The 21,107-nt window shown below is 39.6% G+C and overlaps 1 protein-coding gene across 1 annotated transcript in view; it reads left to right on the top strand.

Moving 5' to 3' along the window:
• ccdc135 (coiled-coil domain containing 135) overlaps positions 1–19,751 on the top strand; it is a 99,065-nt gene extending 79,314 nt beyond the window's left edge. The window contains exons 15-18 of the mRNA XM_072264897.1: positions 6,217–6,327; positions 13,066–13,260; positions 16,452–16,591; positions 19,540–19,751. Of these exons, the coding sequence (XP_072120998.1) occupies positions 6,217–6,327; positions 13,066–13,260; positions 16,452–16,591; positions 19,540–19,630 (537 nt within the window). The 3' untranslated portion in view covers positions 19,631–19,751. The remainder of the gene's footprint in view (positions 1–6,216; positions 6,328–13,065; positions 13,261–16,451; positions 16,592–19,539) is intronic.
• Positions 19,752–21,107: the final 1,356 nt, after the last annotated feature.

Raw genomic sequence — 21,107 nt, 5'->3', positions numbered from 1 at the left:
GAGCGCCTACTTCGTGCTATATCCCTAAATAAATAAATTCCATCATGGCGGATTTCTTATCCTTCTCAACCCCAATCTCTTGCCTATCAACCGCTGCTTTAAATATACCCAATGATTTGGATTCTACAGCCGTCTGTGGCAATGAATTCCACAGATTCACCACCCTCTGGCTATAGAAATTTCTCCTTGTGTCTGTTCTAAAGGTAAGACCTTCTATTCTGAGGTTGTATCCTCTGGTCCTAGATTTCCCCCGCTGTAGAGACATCCTCTCCACATCCACACTGATAATGGTTGATGTCTTGTCGGCAGTAAGAGATCCAGAGCAGGCAGAAGACTAGTGTGGAGTTTCCAAGAAGAGGGGGATTGAAGATGAGAGAAGGGATCTTCGGTGTGGGATGGGGTATCCTTTACAAAGAAGTAGGCTTGGAGACGGAGGCAATGGAAGGAAAGTTCAGTGTCATGGTGGGTGTAAAACTCACTAAGGTGCAGGTGCAGGAGGACAAAGGTTGCTGAGGACAGAATGTTCCGCCTCAGAGAGGGGAAGGTCAGAAGGGATGGTGAAGACATGCAGAAATTAGACTGGGGTAGAGAGTTGGAGGAGTCAGAGGAGAAGGGCGGGTTGGGATGTTCAGGGAAATGGGTGGGAGGAAGATAGGGGCTCAGAGGAATAAAGAAGGGATGAGGGGTAGAGGTGAGCCTGAGAGACCCGGGGTGGGTGTGGAATAGTGGTGGGAGAAGAGGGGCCAGTGGACTCAATGGTACTGAGAAAAGTCTTGGCCAGATGATGGAGGCTACAAAGCTTGGAGCCACAGTTGGACTGGGACGGTAGTATCTGGGGTCTGGAAGCAGCCAGGCCATCGAAACCAGAGTTGGAGCAGCTGTAGCCATGGACTGGAGGTGGCCAGGAGTGTTGTACAGTTTTGGTCAGCCTGCTATAGGAAAGACACCATTAACCAAGAAAGAGTGCAGAGGAGATTTACAAGGATGTTGCCAAGACTTGACGGAATGAGTGTAGGATAGAAGATGTGCAGGCTGGGATTTTAATCATTGGAAAGCAAGAAAGATGATGTTATAGAGGTGTATAAATGTATCACAAGGGACATTGATAAGGTCAATACACACAGTATTGTTTCCCAAAGTTGGGGTATCACAAACTAGGGGACATAAATTTAGAGTGATAGAAGAGAGAATTAATATGAACCTGAGGGACAATTTCTTCATCCAAGGGTGGTCCGTATGAGAACAAGCTGCCAGAAAAAATGACTGAGGCAGGTACATTAACAACATTTATAACACACATGGACAGACACATGAATCAGAAAGGTTTAGAGAGATAGGGTCAAATGCAGACAAATGGGACTAGCTTAGATGAGAATCTTGTTCAGCATGCACCAGTGGGGACAATTAGCTTCTTTCCATGTTCTATGACTCCATTAAAATTCCTGAATCCACCTCTGTGTATATGAAAAGTGACAATCACTTGTCTGAATTAGAATTCCTATGTAATGGAAATTCTGTAAAGTGATTTGGCTAAATTAATAGTCTCTAGATAAGAATTATATCTAAATCAAACAAATGTTACACAAATCTTTCAATTTCAAGTTTAATTGTCATTCAACTGTATATCTATACCTCTGAATACAGCCAAACAAAATAACATTACTTCCTTTTGGAAGTAATTGGAATTCATTAAGTGCTGACCATATTCTGTAACTGACAAAGAAAAAAACATAGTCATTGCTTTCTGATTCTCTTATATTACATTTTACCAGTTTAATAATGGATTATTTAACACATCAGGAAAAGTCCTCAAGAAACTTATTTATTAGACATCAGTAGCACTTTTGATAAATGATCAGAAGATCTTGTTCTGTGATAGAATCTTTGACTTTTATTTCTCAATAATTCTTTGAAAATTTGACAGCAACAGAAATACCAGTAACCAAAGTTTACTTTGATGTAAACTGCTCAAGGTCATACAGAGGATGATAAAAGTAAATAAAATGGATTAGTGTTTTTAAGATAAATATTATCATTGTTAAATCTTCCGCTTTCACCTTTATAATGTTTGTAATTTCTGCCTCTACCTCAATCCATCAACTACTGAAACATTTTTTAGGAAATGAAGCAACTCTGAGCATTTACTTTAAACTACTGGGCAGACGAATCCATGAGATGAGCAGAACTGGCTCCTGCTAAATATTAGGAAGATCAAATAGTTTGGTTCTCACATTCCCCCATTCCCTGGCCATTGACTCTTTGCCCTTTCTGACTACCATAAGAGACTAAATTGGACAGTTTGCATAATTGGCATCTTTTACTGCAAAATTGACTGCAGTTTGGAAGAGCTTCATTAGCACAAAGACATCCTGACAATTTTTTGACCCTGGGTGGAAGCACTGAGCTCATGTCCCTCTTGACCTTTGAGATTTCCCACCTCTAATCCACCCGTTTCTGCCCTGTTTAACACAATTAGCCACTGAAACTCCTAGCCATGATTTTGTTGTCTTGGTCTTGACTATTCCAGTACTTCTGTACTGGCTTTTTACTCCCTTTCGACAAAGCTCTGCTGACAAAGTCAACATTCACACTAGCTCTTTTACTCATCACCATTGTACTTGTTAACTTACCTTGTCTCCCATTCCAACAACCTTAAGTGTAAAGTTCCCTTCCATGTGTTTAAATTCCTCCATGGCCTTCTTGAACTACTTTGTACCTTTTCCAGTCCTTTGTAGTCCTCCAAGATCTCAGCTTTCGTCCAAAACTGACCCCTCAAGTTTAATAATTTGTATTGCTCCACCTTTGTGTCTTTTGTCAGATTTTGTTTAATAATGGCCTTCTGAAATATATTGGAATGTGTCATACAAACACCAGTTGTTTTGTTATTTATATTCCCGAAGACATGCAGAAAAAATGCATAAAAGTTATCATTCTGACCTAATTTCCATATTGTAAACAACAGGCTGACAACATTCTGGTACCAATGTGATTGCCAAAGTTTGGAGTAGTAGAATCCTTACCACAATCTGGGGGCAGTATTGTAATGAAGCAGTTAGCAAATTGCTCTACAGCACCTACGACCCAGGTTCAATTCCCGCCACTGTCTATAAGGAGTTTGTATGTTCTCCCCATGACCGCATGGGTTTCCTCTGGGTTCCTTCCACATTCCAAAGATGTACAGGTTAGAAGGTTAATTGGTCACTTGGGTGTAATCAGGCAGTGTGGCTCATTGGGTGTGTTACCATGCTGTATCTCTAAGAATATTCTCTGGGCATTCCAAACACTTTTTAACTGACAATAATTTATTTTTCCTTCCTCACTTCAGAGATTCCATGTCTGTTTGGTGCTGGGTAGGAAGATGTCGCTTAGACAATACTGTGACTATCTTTCATTCTTATGCAGCAGTAAATTTACTTCTTGCCATTTTATAGGGCCCAATGTGTTAAAAGCAAATTATCTTGGACATTGGGAAGGATATCTTGGCTCCTCTTCTAAAAGGTGCCACGCAACGTTAATTTCAGATTTACAAGTATTTCTAAACGTAATCTTGAGACACGTGGGTGAGAACACAGCAAAGCAGAAAGGGCAAACAAGGTCTAGGTTAAACTTATTATCCAACAGATGACGTGTGCTCCATCACCCATCTTCTGAAGTAGCATTTAAAGTCACAACTTGCTAACTTAGCTGTGAGAGTGAGACCGACCTACTTCTGATACTCAATGTACAGCATTAGGAAAACTCAGTCTGCAAACTCAGTCAATTAAAGCACCTAGGCTTTACATCAAACAATGCACATTTCAAATTGAATGCAGATCAGGAACTAATTTATAAATTAAAAGAAACAATGCACAACAAATCTGAATCAGATTTAATATCTCGGCTTATATTGTGAAATTTGTTAACTTTGTGGCAACGATACAATGAAATACATGATAAGTAAATATATAGAGAGAAAAAGTGAGTTACATTAAATATACTTATGAATTTAAATAGTTAAAATAAGTCGTGCAAATTAACAGAAATAAAAAAGTAATGAGGTAGTGTTCACGGGTTCAAATTCCATTTAGAAATTGTATGGCAGAGGGGAAGAAGCTGTTCCAGAATCACTGAGTGTGTACTTCTGTACCTCCTTCCTGACGGTAACAGTGTGAAGAGGGCATGTCCTGGGTGGTGGGGTCCTTAATGATGGACGCCGCCTTCCTAAGACACTGCTCCTTGAAGATGTCTTGGATACTACGGAGTCTGGTACCGTGATAGAGATGACTAATTTTACAAGTTTCTGCAACTTATTTCGATCTTGTGCAATAGCACCCCCACCCCATACCAGACAGTGATGCAGCCAGTCAGAATGCTCCCCACAGTACATTTGTAGAACTTTTCAAGTGTTTCAGCTGGCAAACCAAATCCCCTCAAACTCCTAATGAAATATAGCCACTGTCTTGCCTTCCTCATAGCTGCATCAGTACGTTGCATCCAGGTTAGGTCCTCAGAGATATTGACACCCAGGAACTTGAAATTGCACACTTTCTCCACTTCTGATCCCCTTAAGAGGATTGGTTTGTGTTCTGTCATCTTAGTCTTTCTAAAGTCCACAATCAGCTCTTTGGTCTTACAGATGTTGAGTACAAGGTTGTAGCTGCGATACCACTCAACTAACTGGTGCTGTATATTTCGCTCCAGTACGCCCTTTCGTCACCATCTGAAATTATGTCAACAATGGTTGTATCATCAGTAAATTTTTGGATGGCATTTGAGCTATGCCTAGCCACACATCATGAGTGTAAAGAGAGTTGAGCAATGGGCTAAGCACACATCCCTGTGGTGTGCCAGTGTTAATTGTCAGTGAGGTGGTGATGTCATCTCCAATCCACACAGATTGTGGTCTTCTGGTTAGGAAGTCGAGTTTCCAGTTGCAGAGGGAGGTACAGAGGCCTAGGTTCTGTAGCTTTTCGATCTGGATTGTAGGAATGTTGGAGTTAAATGCTGAGCTATATTCAATAAACAGCATCCTGACATAGATATTTGCATTGTCCAAATGATCCAAAGCTACGTGGAGAGCCATTGAGATTGCATCTGCTGTAGACCTATTGTGGCAATAGGCAAATTGCAGTGGGTCCATGTCCTTCCTGAGGCAGGTGCTGATTCTAGCCATAACCAACCTCTCAAACCATTCTGTTATCATAAATGTGTGTGCTACTGGACAATAATCATTGAGGCAGCTCACACTGCTCTTCTTGGGCACTGTAGCCTTTTGTAGCCTTTTTGAAGTAGGTGGGAACTTCTAACTGTAGCAGTGAGAGATTGAAACCTGATAAATGTTTGTAGTGCAGTTCTGCCTTGAAGTACAGTGGGTTCTGGTTAATTGGGACACATTGGGACCAATACATTTTGGCCCAATTAAGTGGCTGCCCCCATTAGTTGAAGTTTCATGGAAATAGTTAAAAAGGTATAAAAAAGACAAACTACTGTTTAACTGAGTAACAAGTTATGCATTTAAATGAAATACAGAATAAATTAGAACAGTACAGTACTATAAAACTATGTATTAGTTCCTGATAGTTATCATTGGAGGAATTCATTCAATGTATGCTGACATATTCTTTTAATTGACTGTAAATGAACAAAATCAACACAGACACCTAGTGCAGATACGGGACTGCCTTCAAGCAGTGCTTCCAATGATTGCATCCTACAAATCTTCATTTTCATTCATACCTTCAAATTCTTTGTAGTTCCTAATTTGTTGAAGTAGTGAAATCATTTCATTTTCACTCCCAGCTGTTTCTGGTATCTCCAAGGCTGAATACTTGAAACTGCAGTGAGCAAAATAGTTCTGGATTGTCTTACTGTTTATAACTCACCAACTATCAGTGACAAAAATCAGTTCTTTTTGAATACAAACACACAAGTGATGCTATTTAAAACTGTTCACTCTAAGCATGATACAGTGTCTAACGGCCACACGACATGCACATGACCGACACTAGTTAGAAAATGTTCAGCAACACTCACTTACCCCAATTATGTGGTATTGTGTCTCAAATAAACGAAGGGATTGCAGAATATTTTCTTGATTTGATTTTGTTCTTTAAGAGTTGTTGCAAATAAGCAGTTGCCCCGATTAACCAATGGACCAGTTAACTGGAATCACTGTATTTATTAAGCTTAAAGAGCATGCAGTTGACAGGTAACATTGTGGTTATTACTTTATTTAAGGTACGCGAAATTTTGAAGGACAGAGCAGCAGAACGTAAGGCGAATGAACTATCCATCTCGGTGTATGACACAGAAAGAAATGAGAAAGCTAAGGAATACAGGCGAAATCAGGTGAGTATGGTGAAATCTTGAAGAAATTTGCTGCTCAGAAAATCCATGCATCTCTCAATATTCTGTAGCCTACGTGTTTAATGTTCTCGGGAAAGAGAAATATTTCAGGAAGGTGAAAACTGTCTGACTTGAAACATTGACTCTTTTTTTCCCTTCTGGTGTGGTCTGAATAGCTGAGTATTTCCAGCACTTTCTGTTTTTGTTTTAGATTTCCAGCATCTGCAATTTTGTTTTGATTTTCCATATCTGATGTTGTTATTGACTTTGTAAGTGCATTAGAATTAAACTTTTGCCATGTGTTTATTGAATTTCTGTACTTGTTTGAACTGAGAGATGTTTGTATTAGACAAACATTAGTTTTCTCTTGTATGGCCAATTTATAAAATAAAATGCAGCCGGTTCAAATAAATGGCTAGCAGCACCTCTATTGTAGACTTAAAAGGCAAATCCTAAAGATTGCTGGTTGGTAGTGTAGGAACTCTTTAATTTCATCAGGCAGAATTCAGACAGGCTGTTAAGGGTTAAGTTCGCCAGATATGTTATGTATTAAGTTGTACATTGCTACGTTTTGGGCGGGTTTTTCCTGCTATATATATATATATATATATATGATATCGCCATTTGTTTGCATTGGAATAAAGTGTATATTAGAAGTAATTACATTTGGGTCGATCTTTGTTGACACTCCTACAGTAGTTTGATTGGCTACTGTAAATTGCCCCTGGTGTGCAGGTGAATGGTAGAATCTGAGGCAATTAATGGGAATGTGAAAAATTCATAGGAAAATGGGATTGCTCAGAACTGCCATTGACTTGATTGTCCAAAATGGTCTTCTTCAAGTCATATGGGAAAATGGCAAATGCAACAGAAAACCTGTATCCTGTATAATAGGATCAAAGGGAAATCTTAGTAGGATGCATGCATTCAGGGTTGAAATAAACAGAAATTAATGCAAACTGAATGAAATGTTGGACCATCTCTCTGCCTCCACAGATGCTGCCTGATCCACTCAGGTCCCCCAGCAGTTTGTTTTTTTTTTTTTGCTGCATGATTATATTAACAAAGAATAAGGAAAATAAACTGATGAGGTGATCCCAGACATAACAGCAGCCAGTCCAAATCTTTGTAGAGCATCAGTTGAGAAAGCAAACAGGTAGCAAAGCAATGTTACTAAATCAGTACAGTTTAAGTCTAAAACCTACCAGCATGATAGGCTTTGATTTGAACACTGTGTTCTGTTCACACAACTGGGGCTTGTAGAAACATCCAGGATTGCGCAATGTAGCTAAGGGACACAAGATTTTGAAAAGAGATGATTCAAACTTGAAGAGTGGTGTTTAGCATTTTTATACATGGCTTATTAGACAAAATCCAAAAAGACATTAGTAGACTATGTGTAAGTGTGGAATTAATCTTCATGTTAATAAATTGATGGAACACTCTAACTGCAGAAGTAAGGAGCTCACCTATGTATTGAGGAATAAATAAACTAATTGGACTGAGAAGCAAAGGAATCTTACTGGCAAACATCTTCTGCACCTTCTGTGGGTGTAGTGGACAGCGAGGAAGCCTAATAGAGCTTGCAACAAGATCTGGATCAGCTGGAAAAATGGGCTGAGAAATGGCAGATGGGAAAATGGCTTTGTCTCTACTGAATAGCAAAAAAGTGCATGAAAAATAAAGTATTTTGGAGGATTATGTTAGCAACTGAGATGGGAAGATCTCCTTAGAGTACAAATGATATGTCCAAGCTGCTATCTTTGATTCAAGAACATGTAGTTATTGTGAATTTGATCTCTTAATATAGAGTTTGCACACTCTTTACTGAATGAAGTTCCCATGGGATATACAGTTTCCTCCTACGTAACAAAGACTTATCTGCTAGTAGGTTAATTGGCCAATGCAAACTGTATCTGGTGTCAGTGGGTGGTAGAATCTAGGGGAGTTAATGAGCACGTGTGCAAAAGTAAATTACAGGAGGTAAGTGGGAAAATGGGACTGCTGTGGGGCTGCCATGGACTCCTTTGTCTGAATAACCACTTTCTACATAGTAAGGAAATGTAAAAAATAAATAAGAAATCTAACATCCTCATTTTAGGAAGCTTACAGAAGATGATATCCATCATTTATGTGCAGTATTAGACTAAATTAAAAAATAGCTTGGGTAAATGTACAATGAAAAACTTTGTTTTGCTTGCTACCCATGCAGATCATGTTATCAAATCAATGCATTGAGGGAGTACAAGGAAAAAGTAATTACAGAATACAGAATTACAGACAAAGTGCAGTGCAGACAATAAGGAGCAAGGTTACAGTGAGGTAGGTTTTGAGAGCATCTTACTGTACAAGTGATCCATTCAATAGCAGGATAAAAGCTATTCTTGAGCCTGGTTAGGTTTTGTATCTTCTTCCATTGGAAGGGGTGAGAAGAGAGAACATCTGTGATAGGAAGGAGTCTTTGATTATGCTGGCTACTTAACCAAGGCAGCAAGGACTGTAGGCAGAGTCCATAGAAGGGTAGCTGGTTTCCATGATGTGCTGAGCTGTGATCACAACTCTCTGCATCACACCTTGGTATAGAAACTGCTTTGCCCAACACTGCATCAGTCTAGTCCATCAGGCACACCAGCCTTCCCTTCATTGACATCATCCACACTGCCTTGGGGAAGCATCTAACATCATCAAGATCCCCTCTCACCAAGGTCACTTTCTCTTCTTCCCTCTCCCAACAAGCCTCTCAAATGCTGAGGATGAATTTTTATCTCCCAATCTACCTTGTTGTGGACCTTGTACTCGATTTGTTTACTTGCACTGCACTTTACCTGTAACTGCATCAGGTTTTTATGTGGTGCATTCTAACAAAGTTTTTCATTGCATTTGGAATATGTGACAATAATAAAACAATCCAATTGCCTTGGTGGTCATGAAGCTTTGTATGCTCTGTTTATAGTAACGATTCTGTGACTGCTGAGCATTTTAGAATGCTCTCAATACACTCTTAACAAATCCATTTGCTGTAGTGACAGTTAATTATGTTTGCCTTGTTTGGGCTCCATCTGGTTGCTCTAGTGATGGTCAGGCATGAGATGCTTTGACTAGTGTAATAGTCCAGCCATGCTATTTGCATTTGTGATATTTCAATTTATGTGAAGGATACGTTGAACAAAGGCACTTCAGTGTAGGATACCCTGATCAGAAACACATACTTATCTTGTTCAGTGGCAATTGAGGATAAAATGGATTAAGGTAAGAATCACTGTTGTGTAACGGTGACTGCCAGTCCCCATTTCAAAGCCTTGGAAAACTCAGAAGAAACATGATGAGGTGATGGGTAAAAGATGTTGCATGGCAAACAGTTAGGAATGTTGTATGAGCTTCTACACAATGTCATACTTTAGCAGAGCTATTCTGATCAAGGCTGCAAAATAGTTCCTTGGGGTTCATGTTCCTATGGTTACAGATAGAAATTCCTGCTAGAAATGCTGTGGAAAATGGTTCTAAACAGAGGGTTCTTTCTCTTTAATCACACTCTTAGGTACAGTGGTTTTAATGGACAGAGAGGTTCTGCCATCAACCTATGTACAATAGATTTGAGTGTCCAGAATCCATGTTTTATTAATTATTTAATATTCTACTAACTCTTGCAATGGGAGAGCGTGTGTAAAATCTGACTTACGAGTTTCAATTTGGTCGCGAGGCGCAACTATTATAGGGTTGTTTAGGATTATGCCTGCATTGATAATTAAATAGTCTGCTTTGCCCCAGATGGTGTTGAACTTCTTAAGAGTTGTTAGAATCAGAATCAGGTTTATTATCCTCGGCATGTGTTGTGAAATTTGTTAACTTAGCTGCAGCAGTTCAGTGCAATACATAATATAGGAGGAGAAATAAATAATTTACAGTATATGTATGTTGAATAGATTAAGAATCATATAAAACAGAAATACTGTAATATATATTTTAAAAAAGTGAGGTAGTGTTCACGGGTTCTGCTGTTGACCTATTGTGGTGATAGGCAAATTGCAGTGGGTCCAGGTCCTTGCTGAGGCAGGAGTTCAGTCTAGTCGTGACCAACCTCTCAAAGCGTTTCATCACTGTAGATGTGAGTGCTACTGGACAATAGTCATTAAGGCAGCTCACATTATTCTTCTTAGGCACTGGTATAATTGTTGTCTCTTTGAAACAAGTGGGAAGCAAGTTGAAGCAAGAGGTTGAAAATTTCCTTGAATATTCCCACCAGTTGGTTGCCACAAGTTTTGAGAGCCTTACCAGGTACTCCATTGGGACCTTCGGCCTTGCGAGGGTTCACTCTCTTTAAAGACAGCATAACATCAGCCTCTGAAACAGAGATCACAGGGATCTTCACAGCTGTAGTTATGTTCTCTATTTCAAAGCAGACATAGAAGGTGTTGAGTTCATCTGGTAGTGAAGCATCGGTGCCATTCATGCTATTGGGTTTTGCCTTGTAGGAAGTAATGTCTTGCAAACCCTGCCAGAGTTGTCACCTCCAACCTCATTCAAAATTGTCTCTTCGCTCTTGAAATAGCCCTCCGCAAGTCATACCTGGTTTTCTGGTACAGACCTGGGTCGCCAGACTTGAATGCCATAAATCTAGCCTTCAGCAGATGTCATACCTCCTGGTTCAACCATGGCTTTTGGTTTAGGAATTTACATTTAGTCTTTGTAGGCACACACTCATCCGCACAGGTTTTAATGAAGTCGGTAACAACTGCAGCATACTCATCCAGATTCGAAGATGAGTCCCTGAATATGGCCCAGACCACTGATTCAAAGCAGTCCTGTAGGCACTCCTGTGCTTCCCTTGTCCAAACCTCCTTGGTCCTCACCACTGTACTGCAGTCCTCAGTTTCTGACTATACTCAGGGAGTAGAAGTACAGCCAGGTGATCAGGCTTCCCGAAGTGGGGGCGTGGAGGAGCATGGTAGCCGTTCTTGATGGTGGTGTAACAATGGTTCAGTGTGTTGTATCCTCTGGTATTACAATTGATCTGTTGATGGTAATTGCTTCGTGATTTTTTTCAGACTGGCCTGGTTAAAATCCCCCAAAACGTTGGTGAAGGCGTTAGGGTATGTTTCATGCATGTTGATCCTATTGCTCAGATCATCTAAAGCCTGATTGACATTGGCCTGAGGTGGAGTGTATACTGCTACCAAAAAGATCATGGAAATCTCCCATGGTAGGCAAAATGGACAGCACTTAACTATGAGATATTCCAGGTCTGGTGAGCAGAACTGGGACAGCACTGATATATTTGTACACCAGGAGGAGTTCATCATGAGGCATACTCCTCCACCTTTGGTTTTGAGAGATTCTATAGATCTATCCTGACGGTGTATAGCACAGCACATTCAGGCAAGTGGATATTATTCTATCACAGAGTGGATGTTCCCTGGATTATGAGTTATCATTACCTCAGAATATGGAAAAAGCTATTTTTTATGACTGGGATGAGAAATTTATTTAATCTGTAGATTTTAGAATCCTTAGCCTGCTGACTTCTTTCAAAACGTAGATCAATGAGATATTTTGCTAGAAAATTGTACTGAGTTTGATCAGCCATGATCTTGGTGAATGGTGGAGCAGATACAAAGGGGTGCATGGTCAACTCCTGCTCCTATATTTTATATTCTTATATCTTGATTTTCACTAACCCCACATTAATGTATTTGCTTTTTCCTGTGAACATTGATTTTTTTTTGGATATGGCACAAGAATATTTTAGGCCTGTATGTTATCAGACATTACAGTATTGGAATATGTTCTACATTCAGCCTGACCTTGCCCTCATTCCACCATGAGTCTTTGAATTGTGATGAAGTTCTACTTTGTCAATGCAGTGAGCTTAATTGTGCTACTTTTTTCATTGTCCTGGTTGAACCCTGCTGACAGTGTGCCAGGTCTGAATGTCACACTCTTCATAATATTGTGAGGTGCTTTTTCTTTAATTACTTGACTTCTATGGAAGATTGTAATGAATGAGATACTTGAATCCTTTGGTGCCTGTTTACTTGTTCATTCACAGAGTAGCAAGTCCAACTATTTGCCTCAGGAGCTCCTGATCGATTGAAACATTCTGGAATTCCTGGAAACCACACCCTCCTGATAGAATAAAATCTACCAATAGATTAATTCAAAAAAAGTACTACAAAATCAGTTGTACTTTATCTTTCACACAACTGGACGAGATTCAAACAAAAAATAAGCTATCCCGTCAACCTTAGCTACCAAATTCTCTCCGACTTTTATTTACTGTCTTTTGGACAGTGCTTTTGGGGATTTAAACTTTCTAGTTCTGGTAAGCTTCATATTTGTCCACCTACGTGCATTCTATCTCTTTTACAGCCTTCCTACAGTCTAACGTGCCATGTGTCTTTGTTATGGCTAATCAGTGATCTCCTTTACTGGAACATCCTTGCTTCATGTCATCTTTCCCTTCTTTTGCCTATTCACGCTGACTTTCTGAATCATCTATTCTTTCTTTTACTGTATTGACCTTATTAAAGTGATATCTTCTTCACCTTCTCAGTTGCAGTTGAGAAAAAAGTTGGTATTACAGAAAAAACACTGATGTTGATCATTATTCCATGAAATTTAACTGTAATATAAATGGAGTGGGTTCAAAAATGAATTGTCTTCCTACATCAGCTGCCCAGTTAAATATAATCCCCTGTTGTTTCCAAACGATGCCAGCCATTTATTACTATCTTTGTTTCTCAGATGCTTAGGGAGGAGGAGCAGCGGTCACGGCAGGCTGAGGAAGAGGTGGATTACCTCGCACCATTCCTTGCTCGTTTGGGACAGCCCAACAAAATCACCAGGAAGCTAGCCATCAAGCTCCGCAGTGACTGTCTAGCAGACATGAAGCAGAGGCTGATTGATAAAGCTAACATCATTCAAAATCGGTTTGAGAAGGTGCTGAATTTTCTTAGCATTATTCATAGAATCATAGTTAAACAGCAAGGAAATAGGGCTTTTGGCCCAACTGATCCATGCTGACTAACCTGTCTACCGAAGCCTTCCTTCCTTCCTTATCCAGGAATCTGACTAAATGTCTTTTAAACGTTGTAATTGTACCCACCTCTGCAGTTCATTTAACATTCCCACCTCCATCTGCGTGAGAACACTGCCCCCAGATCCCCTTTAAATCTTTCCCTCTCACCTTAAACTTACCCCTTCTCGTTTTAGATTTTCCACCCTGGGAAAAAGATTCAGTGTATCTATGTCCCTGATGATGTTATAAAACTCTATAGCTTTTCACCCTTCAGCCTTTTATGCTCGAGAAAGAAAAGCCCCAACCTATCCAACCTCTACTTATAACTCATACCTTCCAGACCTGGTAATCTCATCGTGAATCTTTTATGCATCTTTTCTAGCTTAATGACATTCTTTCCACACTCAAGTGCTGGTCTGAAAGGGTGTGTGTGTGTGTGTGTGTGAGTGAGAGAACATCTATGTGCATTCACAGCTGTGTGTGTTGTTGGTTAACACTTGTGCAAGGTCTGGGTTTCATTTGTCTTGTCAGTGGATCAAGGCCTCGCTCTGTTAACTCTCCATGATAGCTGATGTGCAACAACTACCCTGCATTAAATAATATCGTACACATGTAACTTCAATGCTACCTCTTCCTTAAGAAGAAGACTGTCTGAAAGGTGGCTGCAATTCTAGCTACAATGAACAGGAGGCCCAAGATGCTTTTCTGTCTTTTTCAATCTTTTTATTAAGTTTCAAATTAATAAACATAACAATAATAATAATGATACAAAGAAATCAGGATTACATTAATAACGGTTAACATGTACAAGCACAGATTCCAAGTAACAAATGTAGTTTAGCCTCTCAATCTCTTACTAACTAACCATGAAAACGATATTTTATAAACAGAAAAAAAAAATCCTAAACTAAAAAAAAACAAAGATTGGGCTGCCATATTTCCTTGGCTAAAATTATTATTTGAAGTTAACTCCGCTCCTCTATACATGAACAAAAAATTACTACAAAGGATTCAGAAATGGTCAACTTACATCATATGAAAATATTGAATAAATGGCCTCCAAGTCTCTTCAAATTTAACTGAAGGATCCATAGTACCACTCGTAATTTTTTCCAAGTTTAAACATGCTATTGTTTGGGAAAACCATTGAAATGTAGTGGGGGGACTGGAATCCCCAAGATGCTATCGAAGCCGCAGAGAATTGAAACAAGATGTAATGTGACATTCAGCAGCTTTCTGAAAAGTACAATTGAAGAGAAAGTTAGCTACCTCCTTCTATGGCAGGAGAGAAGATGATGCACCTCTCCAGAAGTCAGAGAATAGGTAGGAAATTGAGGATGCACCTAAAAGAGAAATCAAATCACCAGAATTGCTGAGGCAGGTTCCAAAACCTGAGGCAATAGTCTATTCATGATTTTATTACGAAGCTTTGAACCATAGCCAATAAGTGCAAATTCAAGATCAGCAGGCTTAGTCATTTGCAGCTCAGCATACACGCTCACACAGAAAACATTGATTAGGAATGCATAGGTCACTACAACCCAGGTTATACGTAGGTACAGTCAGATCACAGGAAAGCACAAGTAAACAGATAAAGATACTGACTGCTCAGCAGTCAAACCTCCAGATCAGGTCTGGGAAAGGAAATAGTGCTGACACAGTAAGAGAACAGAAACAAAAGTATAGAAATCAGACTGAAGGATGTACGAGTTCTCAGAGAAAAGAATGCTCTACTCGTAGACCAAATTCTGGATGATAATATTCAGTTCCACTGTTGGGAGAAGATGTGCAAATGAAAAGTGAAAACATACAGAGGAAAAGCCAAGGAAGAATGAATCAATAGCAAAAAAATCAAATCAACCACACCATATAAGAAATGGCTTCTGTCTAGGTAGCCTCCAACCTCATGGCATGTATACTGATTTCTGCAACTTGGTATTTTCCCCCTTCCCTTTCCCTCTCTGCCCAAAACCTTGACTATTTATTCATTTCCATGGATGCTGCCTGATCTGCTGAGTTTCTCCAGCATTTTGTTTGTGATATTCCATGGACACAGTCCAAAGACATACTAGCTAGTTGGTTAATTGGTCATTGTGAATTGTCCTGTGATTAGGCTAGGATTAAATTGGGGGATTGCTGGGTGGCACCGTTCAAAAGAACAGAAGGGACTATTCTGTACTTAACTCAATTAAAAAAAAGTCAAAGTTTGAGAACATTCCAGATATTACAACTAAACATTTACGTGGGGTAATCTGATGTGGCAGTTCCTGTTGAAATAAAATCCACACCACCATCTGGAGAAGATAAAAGTGCAGAGGCAAACCCACAACTCAACTGGATATGTGCCAATTAACATTTAAGCAAACAGGTTCTACTGAAAGAACTTCCCAGAAAAGATGCATATCTCGAGAATGCTGTCTCAAAACAAGGAATTTGAATGGTTGGGAATGCAAGAAGCTATAGAGTACTGGACTTTTCTCAATATATCATGGGCACAGAACCCCATTCCCATTGGTAGTATCCACAGAAGGTGAAGCCTCAAAAGTCAATATCTGTCATCAAAATTTCCACCTACCAGGCCATGCCATCTTCTCGCAGGAGGTACAGAAGCCTGATGTCCCACAGCACCAGTTTCAGGAACAGCTACTTTCCTTCACCCATTTGGTTCTTGAAACAACCAGCAAAATCCTAATCACATCTGCAGTTTAGTAATGCTATGACCATTCTGATCACTTTGTACTAGAATATATTTTTTTGTCCCAATAGTGTGTTTTTCTTCTTGTAAAACTGTGGATAATTTATGTTTATATTTTTCTTGTGAATGCTGCTTCTCTGATGTTATGAGCCTGTGATGGTGCTGCAAGTAAGTTTTCTATTGCATCTGTGCATACATGTACTTGTGCATACAACAATAAACTTGACTTAGCTACTTCTGTGGAATTGAAGCTTATGCTTTTGAATCAATGGCACAGAACTTTGGCTAAGAATTAAATTCAATGAATATCTTTTAGTTTCAATAGGCAAGTAACAAAGCAGTCCTACTAGAACTGGCTTCCTCAGTAATGGTGTACCACTATTAGCTGCTTCGTGCCCTCATGTTCTTTTTTTCTAGGAGGCCTTAGAGCTCCAGAATAAACAGCAATGGTATCAGCAGAACCAGATGTCTATGACCAAGGAAGATGAAGAGGCCTATTTGTCCTACTGCTCTGAGGCCATGTTTCGAATCCACATCCTTGAAATGCGCCTCAACAAGTAAGAATCCTCATTTCACTATTAATGCTCTATCATTGAACAACACTGAGAAACCAAACCAAAAAAACTACAGATTCCAGACATATGAAATTAAAGCAGAAAATATTGGTGATGGTCAGCACCTGGAGGGGAAAGAACATCAACTTTTCAGGTTGATGATCTTTCATCACTCCGGTCTCCAGGCAAGTTGGAGTCATTTATCTGAAATGTTGCGCCTCTTTCTCCCTCTATGGATACTGCGAACATTTTCTGATTTTACCGAATCAGAGCGTTCATTGTTACTGATCCCTATCAGTGCTTAGTCTCCATGCAAGATTATAATATCATCTTTGGTGCTTCCTCTCCTCTTACAATGCTGATTTGCTGGTAGAGTTGTGCTGATACCTTCGGCTATTAGGAATCTCTACCTACCAATATGGTGCAATACCCAGGAACTAAGTGAGAGAGCAATACAGCACAGAAGCAGGCCCAACTCATCCATGTCAACCAAGTGCCCATCCAAGCTCATCCCATTTGACCCATTAAGCCCGTATCCCTCTAATTCTTTCTTAGCCATGTACCTGTCCAAATGACCTTGAAATGTTGTTAGTGTACCTGACTGAACTATTCTGGTAGCTCATTCCATAAACATACAATCCTCTACATCTGTCCCTGGCTTTGCAGGAAATCTGCCTGTACTCTTTGTGGCAGAGTATTGGGAAGATGTTGAAATGCTACAACACTGCCTCAACTGCTGCTGTTTTCCTGGAGCTTCTGACTAGAAGCGGGCTGCATTCCATCAGCTGCGCTGTGCAGGGTGAACTTGTGATTTACATGACACTAGAAGCCACCAGAGAACCATTGATAAGTTGGTTATCACTCCTTTCTGCAGGCAATTTAAGCAGTTTTAAATCTTACCAACATAATTAAAAGCCAGTGCTATATGAGTCTCATCACACATGAAAATTTCATTATTTAGATACCCTACAACTATTAAAGTAATGATTTTATAATTTAACAATCATGTCTTTCAGTCAATCAAATACTGACTTGATTTAGATGATTTATCCAACAGGTCTGAGTACCAATATTGTGAGGAAAATATTCCAAACAAAATGGCTCATTTTCAATCACAGATTTTGCCTAATCTACATTTCCCTACCATGTATATTCTGAGTGGGTATATCCATTCCTCTCCAGTGTCCCAGAATTTAACGTTCCCGTACACTTGTGCTTTGAAATCCTGTTTGTTAAATCATACTTGGCATGTAAAGATAAAATTGCTTGATTTATATGAAGGAGCCTGATTCAGGTTCCAGGCTGGATCAGTGCTAACAGATATGCTAGTGTCTGATGATGCTTTAATACTTTAATTTGGAGGCGATTCAATTTTACATGAAGTCACTGTATAATGTCTTGTGATGATATAAACATTGGGACAGTGATTACCACTGGAAGGGATATTCACTGAGCATCAAACACAGACAAGTGTGATCTAACCAAGATGAACAATGACTTGTATTGAGCAACAGACTCTGAATATGGCCTAATAGTTACAGAGCCACATTATTGGGTGGCTTCTGTACCTAAAGTGGCCACTGAGTGTATGTTCATGGTCCTCTGCTGCTGTAGCCCATCCACTTCTAGGTTCAACATGTTGCATGTTCAGAGATGCACTTCTACCCACCACTGTTGTAATGGATGATATTTGAGTTACTGTCACCTTGAACCAATCTGGACATTCTGTTCTGACCTCTGTCATTAATAAGATGTTTTCACCCACAGAACTGCCACTCACTGGATTTTTCTTTTGTTTCTCGCACCATCCTCTATAAACTTGAGAAACTGTTGTTCATGAAAATTCCAAGAGATCAGCAGATTCTGAGATACTCAAACCATCCCAACTGGCACCAATAATCATTCCATGGTCAAAGTCACTTAGATCACATTTCTTCCCCATTCTGATGTTTGGTCTGAACAACAACTGAACCTCTTGACCGTGTCTGGATGCTTTTATGCATTGAGTTGCTGCCACATGATTGGCTGATTAGATATCTGCATTAATGAGCAGGTGTACCTAATAAAGTGGCCATTGAGTGTACATCGAGAATGGAATTGTGCCCAGACACCCAAATGATCTAGCAAGGTTTATAAAGGCCCCTCCAGCCTATTGTGCACCAAGATCACAGCTGACTGAGTTATTGCTCTTAACTCTATTTTATTGTCCAGACCCCATAACCTTTGATATCATATTCAAAGATTCTTTCTCAGCTCTGAATGTTCTTAGTGTCTGTGCATCTTCAGCTTTGTGGAGATTTCCAAAGGCTCCAAGCACTGAAAAAATAAATACACTTCATCTCAGTCTCAAAGGGCCAATCTCTTATATTGTTGTGACACTTTCATTTCCCACATCTCCATAAGGTTGTCAAATTAGTGTCAATTAGTGCAGTAGAACTACAAGAATTCCCCATGCTTGGGGCTCTGGCAAATCTTCCGGGACCCTTTTAATTAGGTTCTTTATGATGTCAAAGAGTTTTGCAATGAATTTGCCATTGAACTTGGTACGTCTTTGGGGTGGGGGTAGTTGTGAGGTCCAGCAAGACTTGAAGTGGAGGCAGTGGGTGAGAGTGTGGGACTGCTGATTGTCAGGGAAACATAACCCAGTGAGAGAGATGCAGAGCCATTGGTAATTTAAATTGTAGGATCGCAGATTATTGATGTGCTATAGGTTTGACAGTTTCTGGAAGCTGCACCAACATTTCTCAAATTTATTTTGTATTTCACCCTGACACCTACAGTATGAGAGAAAACTTCTCACATCAATTTGCTCAGGATTTGAATCTATATCTCATTGTTGCTGCCACAAGGCTTTTCTACTGCCTGTGATTGAAGACATAAACACATATTGTGATGGGTTGGTTTCATTCCATCTACAAATACGTACTGAGGTTAATGCTGTTTGCTTGCAGGCACAAAGAGGCAGCACCAAACAAATACCTGGACCTGGATGACAAGATTCGCAAAGACCCACGGTTGGCCAAGAAATTAAATGGTTGCTGAATATGTTAACTGCCCATTACAGTGCAAATAATGTCTGGGGAAGATGATCTGACGTCCAGGAATCTTGAATGAAATGTAACAAGCACGTATTCAAAATAAAAAAGAAAAACATTGTCAGAAAGATTTTATTTGAATAATTTTAATTAATGAGTTAACAATTTAATGGAAAGTGCTGGAAACACTCAGGTCAGATGGCATCTGGAGAAAGAGAAATATTTACAAGGTCCTTTATCAGAGTTGGAAAGAGAGAAGCTATAGCTATAAATTTCAGGGGGGGGGGGTTGTGTGTGTGTTGGGGGGGGGACAGAGAGGGGGAGAGAGAAAGAAAGAAAGAAAAAGAAGGGACAGGGTGATACCAATATTGCCAAAGGATAAATTGTAGAGCTGATCAATGGATTACTGGGAATGGTGGGGGGAGGGGAGATAAAGAATGAAGAAACGTCATGAAATAGTGGCGAAGAGAAAGTGAGAATGCAAACAAATACAATATTCATAAAATACTGTGCCATAGCAAGTGCTCACCAGATTAGGGTGTGTTGGTGAGGGGAGGAAAAATTGAAGCCAATGTACCAAATTGATGACTTGAAGCAAAAATGGCCAGTTCTGATACAAATCAAGAAAACAAGTTACCTGAAGTTGTAAAATTCCTTTTTGAGTCCCAAAGATTGCAACAAGCCAGATGGAAGATGAAGTCCTGTTTGATAACCTTGTTATTACAGTGCAGGGCCTGTAGATAGATGGGTCAGATTGGCAGCACAATGGAGAATTTAATGGCCATCAGATTAAATACAGGTGCTCTACAAAGCAGTTACCCATTCTGCATTCACCAGAGATGCTGCTTGATCTGCAGAATAGTTCTATCATTTTTTGTTTTTAATTCACATTTCCAGCATCACATCATTTTGATTTTTGTTAAGGTTTAATTGTATGTGTGAGCATATTTTATATAATGAAATTTGTGATGTGATCAGTGACATGCATGTGAGGGATTCCAAATGATGAATATCAAAGTTTCTCTCTTTCAACGGACACAAAGAAATAAGGACAGGATGAAATGTCCTTGGGGCTCCCCTCCTTCAACATGTCCTTAGCACGCAATTTCTTCCTTTTAGGTACATGTTATGAAATGTTCTGTACCTTCCTGCTAATTGTTGTCTAATGAGTCTGGAAATTAAGTCACTTCATTGTATTTAGCGTAAGAGTTCTGTATGCAAATACACATTTGCCCATTTTTGAAGGTTTTTATTTCAAAATCACATGTGGCTCCCTGTAACTGATTTTAAGTGTTGACCCTTCTTAACCATACCCTTCCTCTTGGCCCAAACTGGTACCTATACCAGGTACTTTAAAACTGGTAGTTAACTTAGTTCTAGTTGAGGTCTCTGCGCTCCAATTATTAATCTTCTGGTGTGAGAAGCTGAAACAGATTTCACCATTAACCAACAGACAGATCACTGCTAAGAGGGCCACAAATAAA

The sequence above is a fragment of the Mobula birostris genome, chromosome 1 (assembly GCF_030028105.1).
Source record: "Mobula birostris isolate sMobBir1 chromosome 1, sMobBir1.hap1, whole genome shotgun sequence".
Lineage (NCBI taxonomy): Eukaryota > Metazoa > Chordata > Chondrichthyes > Myliobatiformes > Myliobatidae > Mobula > Mobula birostris.
The sequence above is the reverse complement of the archived record's forward strand: the minus strand, read 5'-3'. Positions and strand labels throughout refer to the sequence as shown.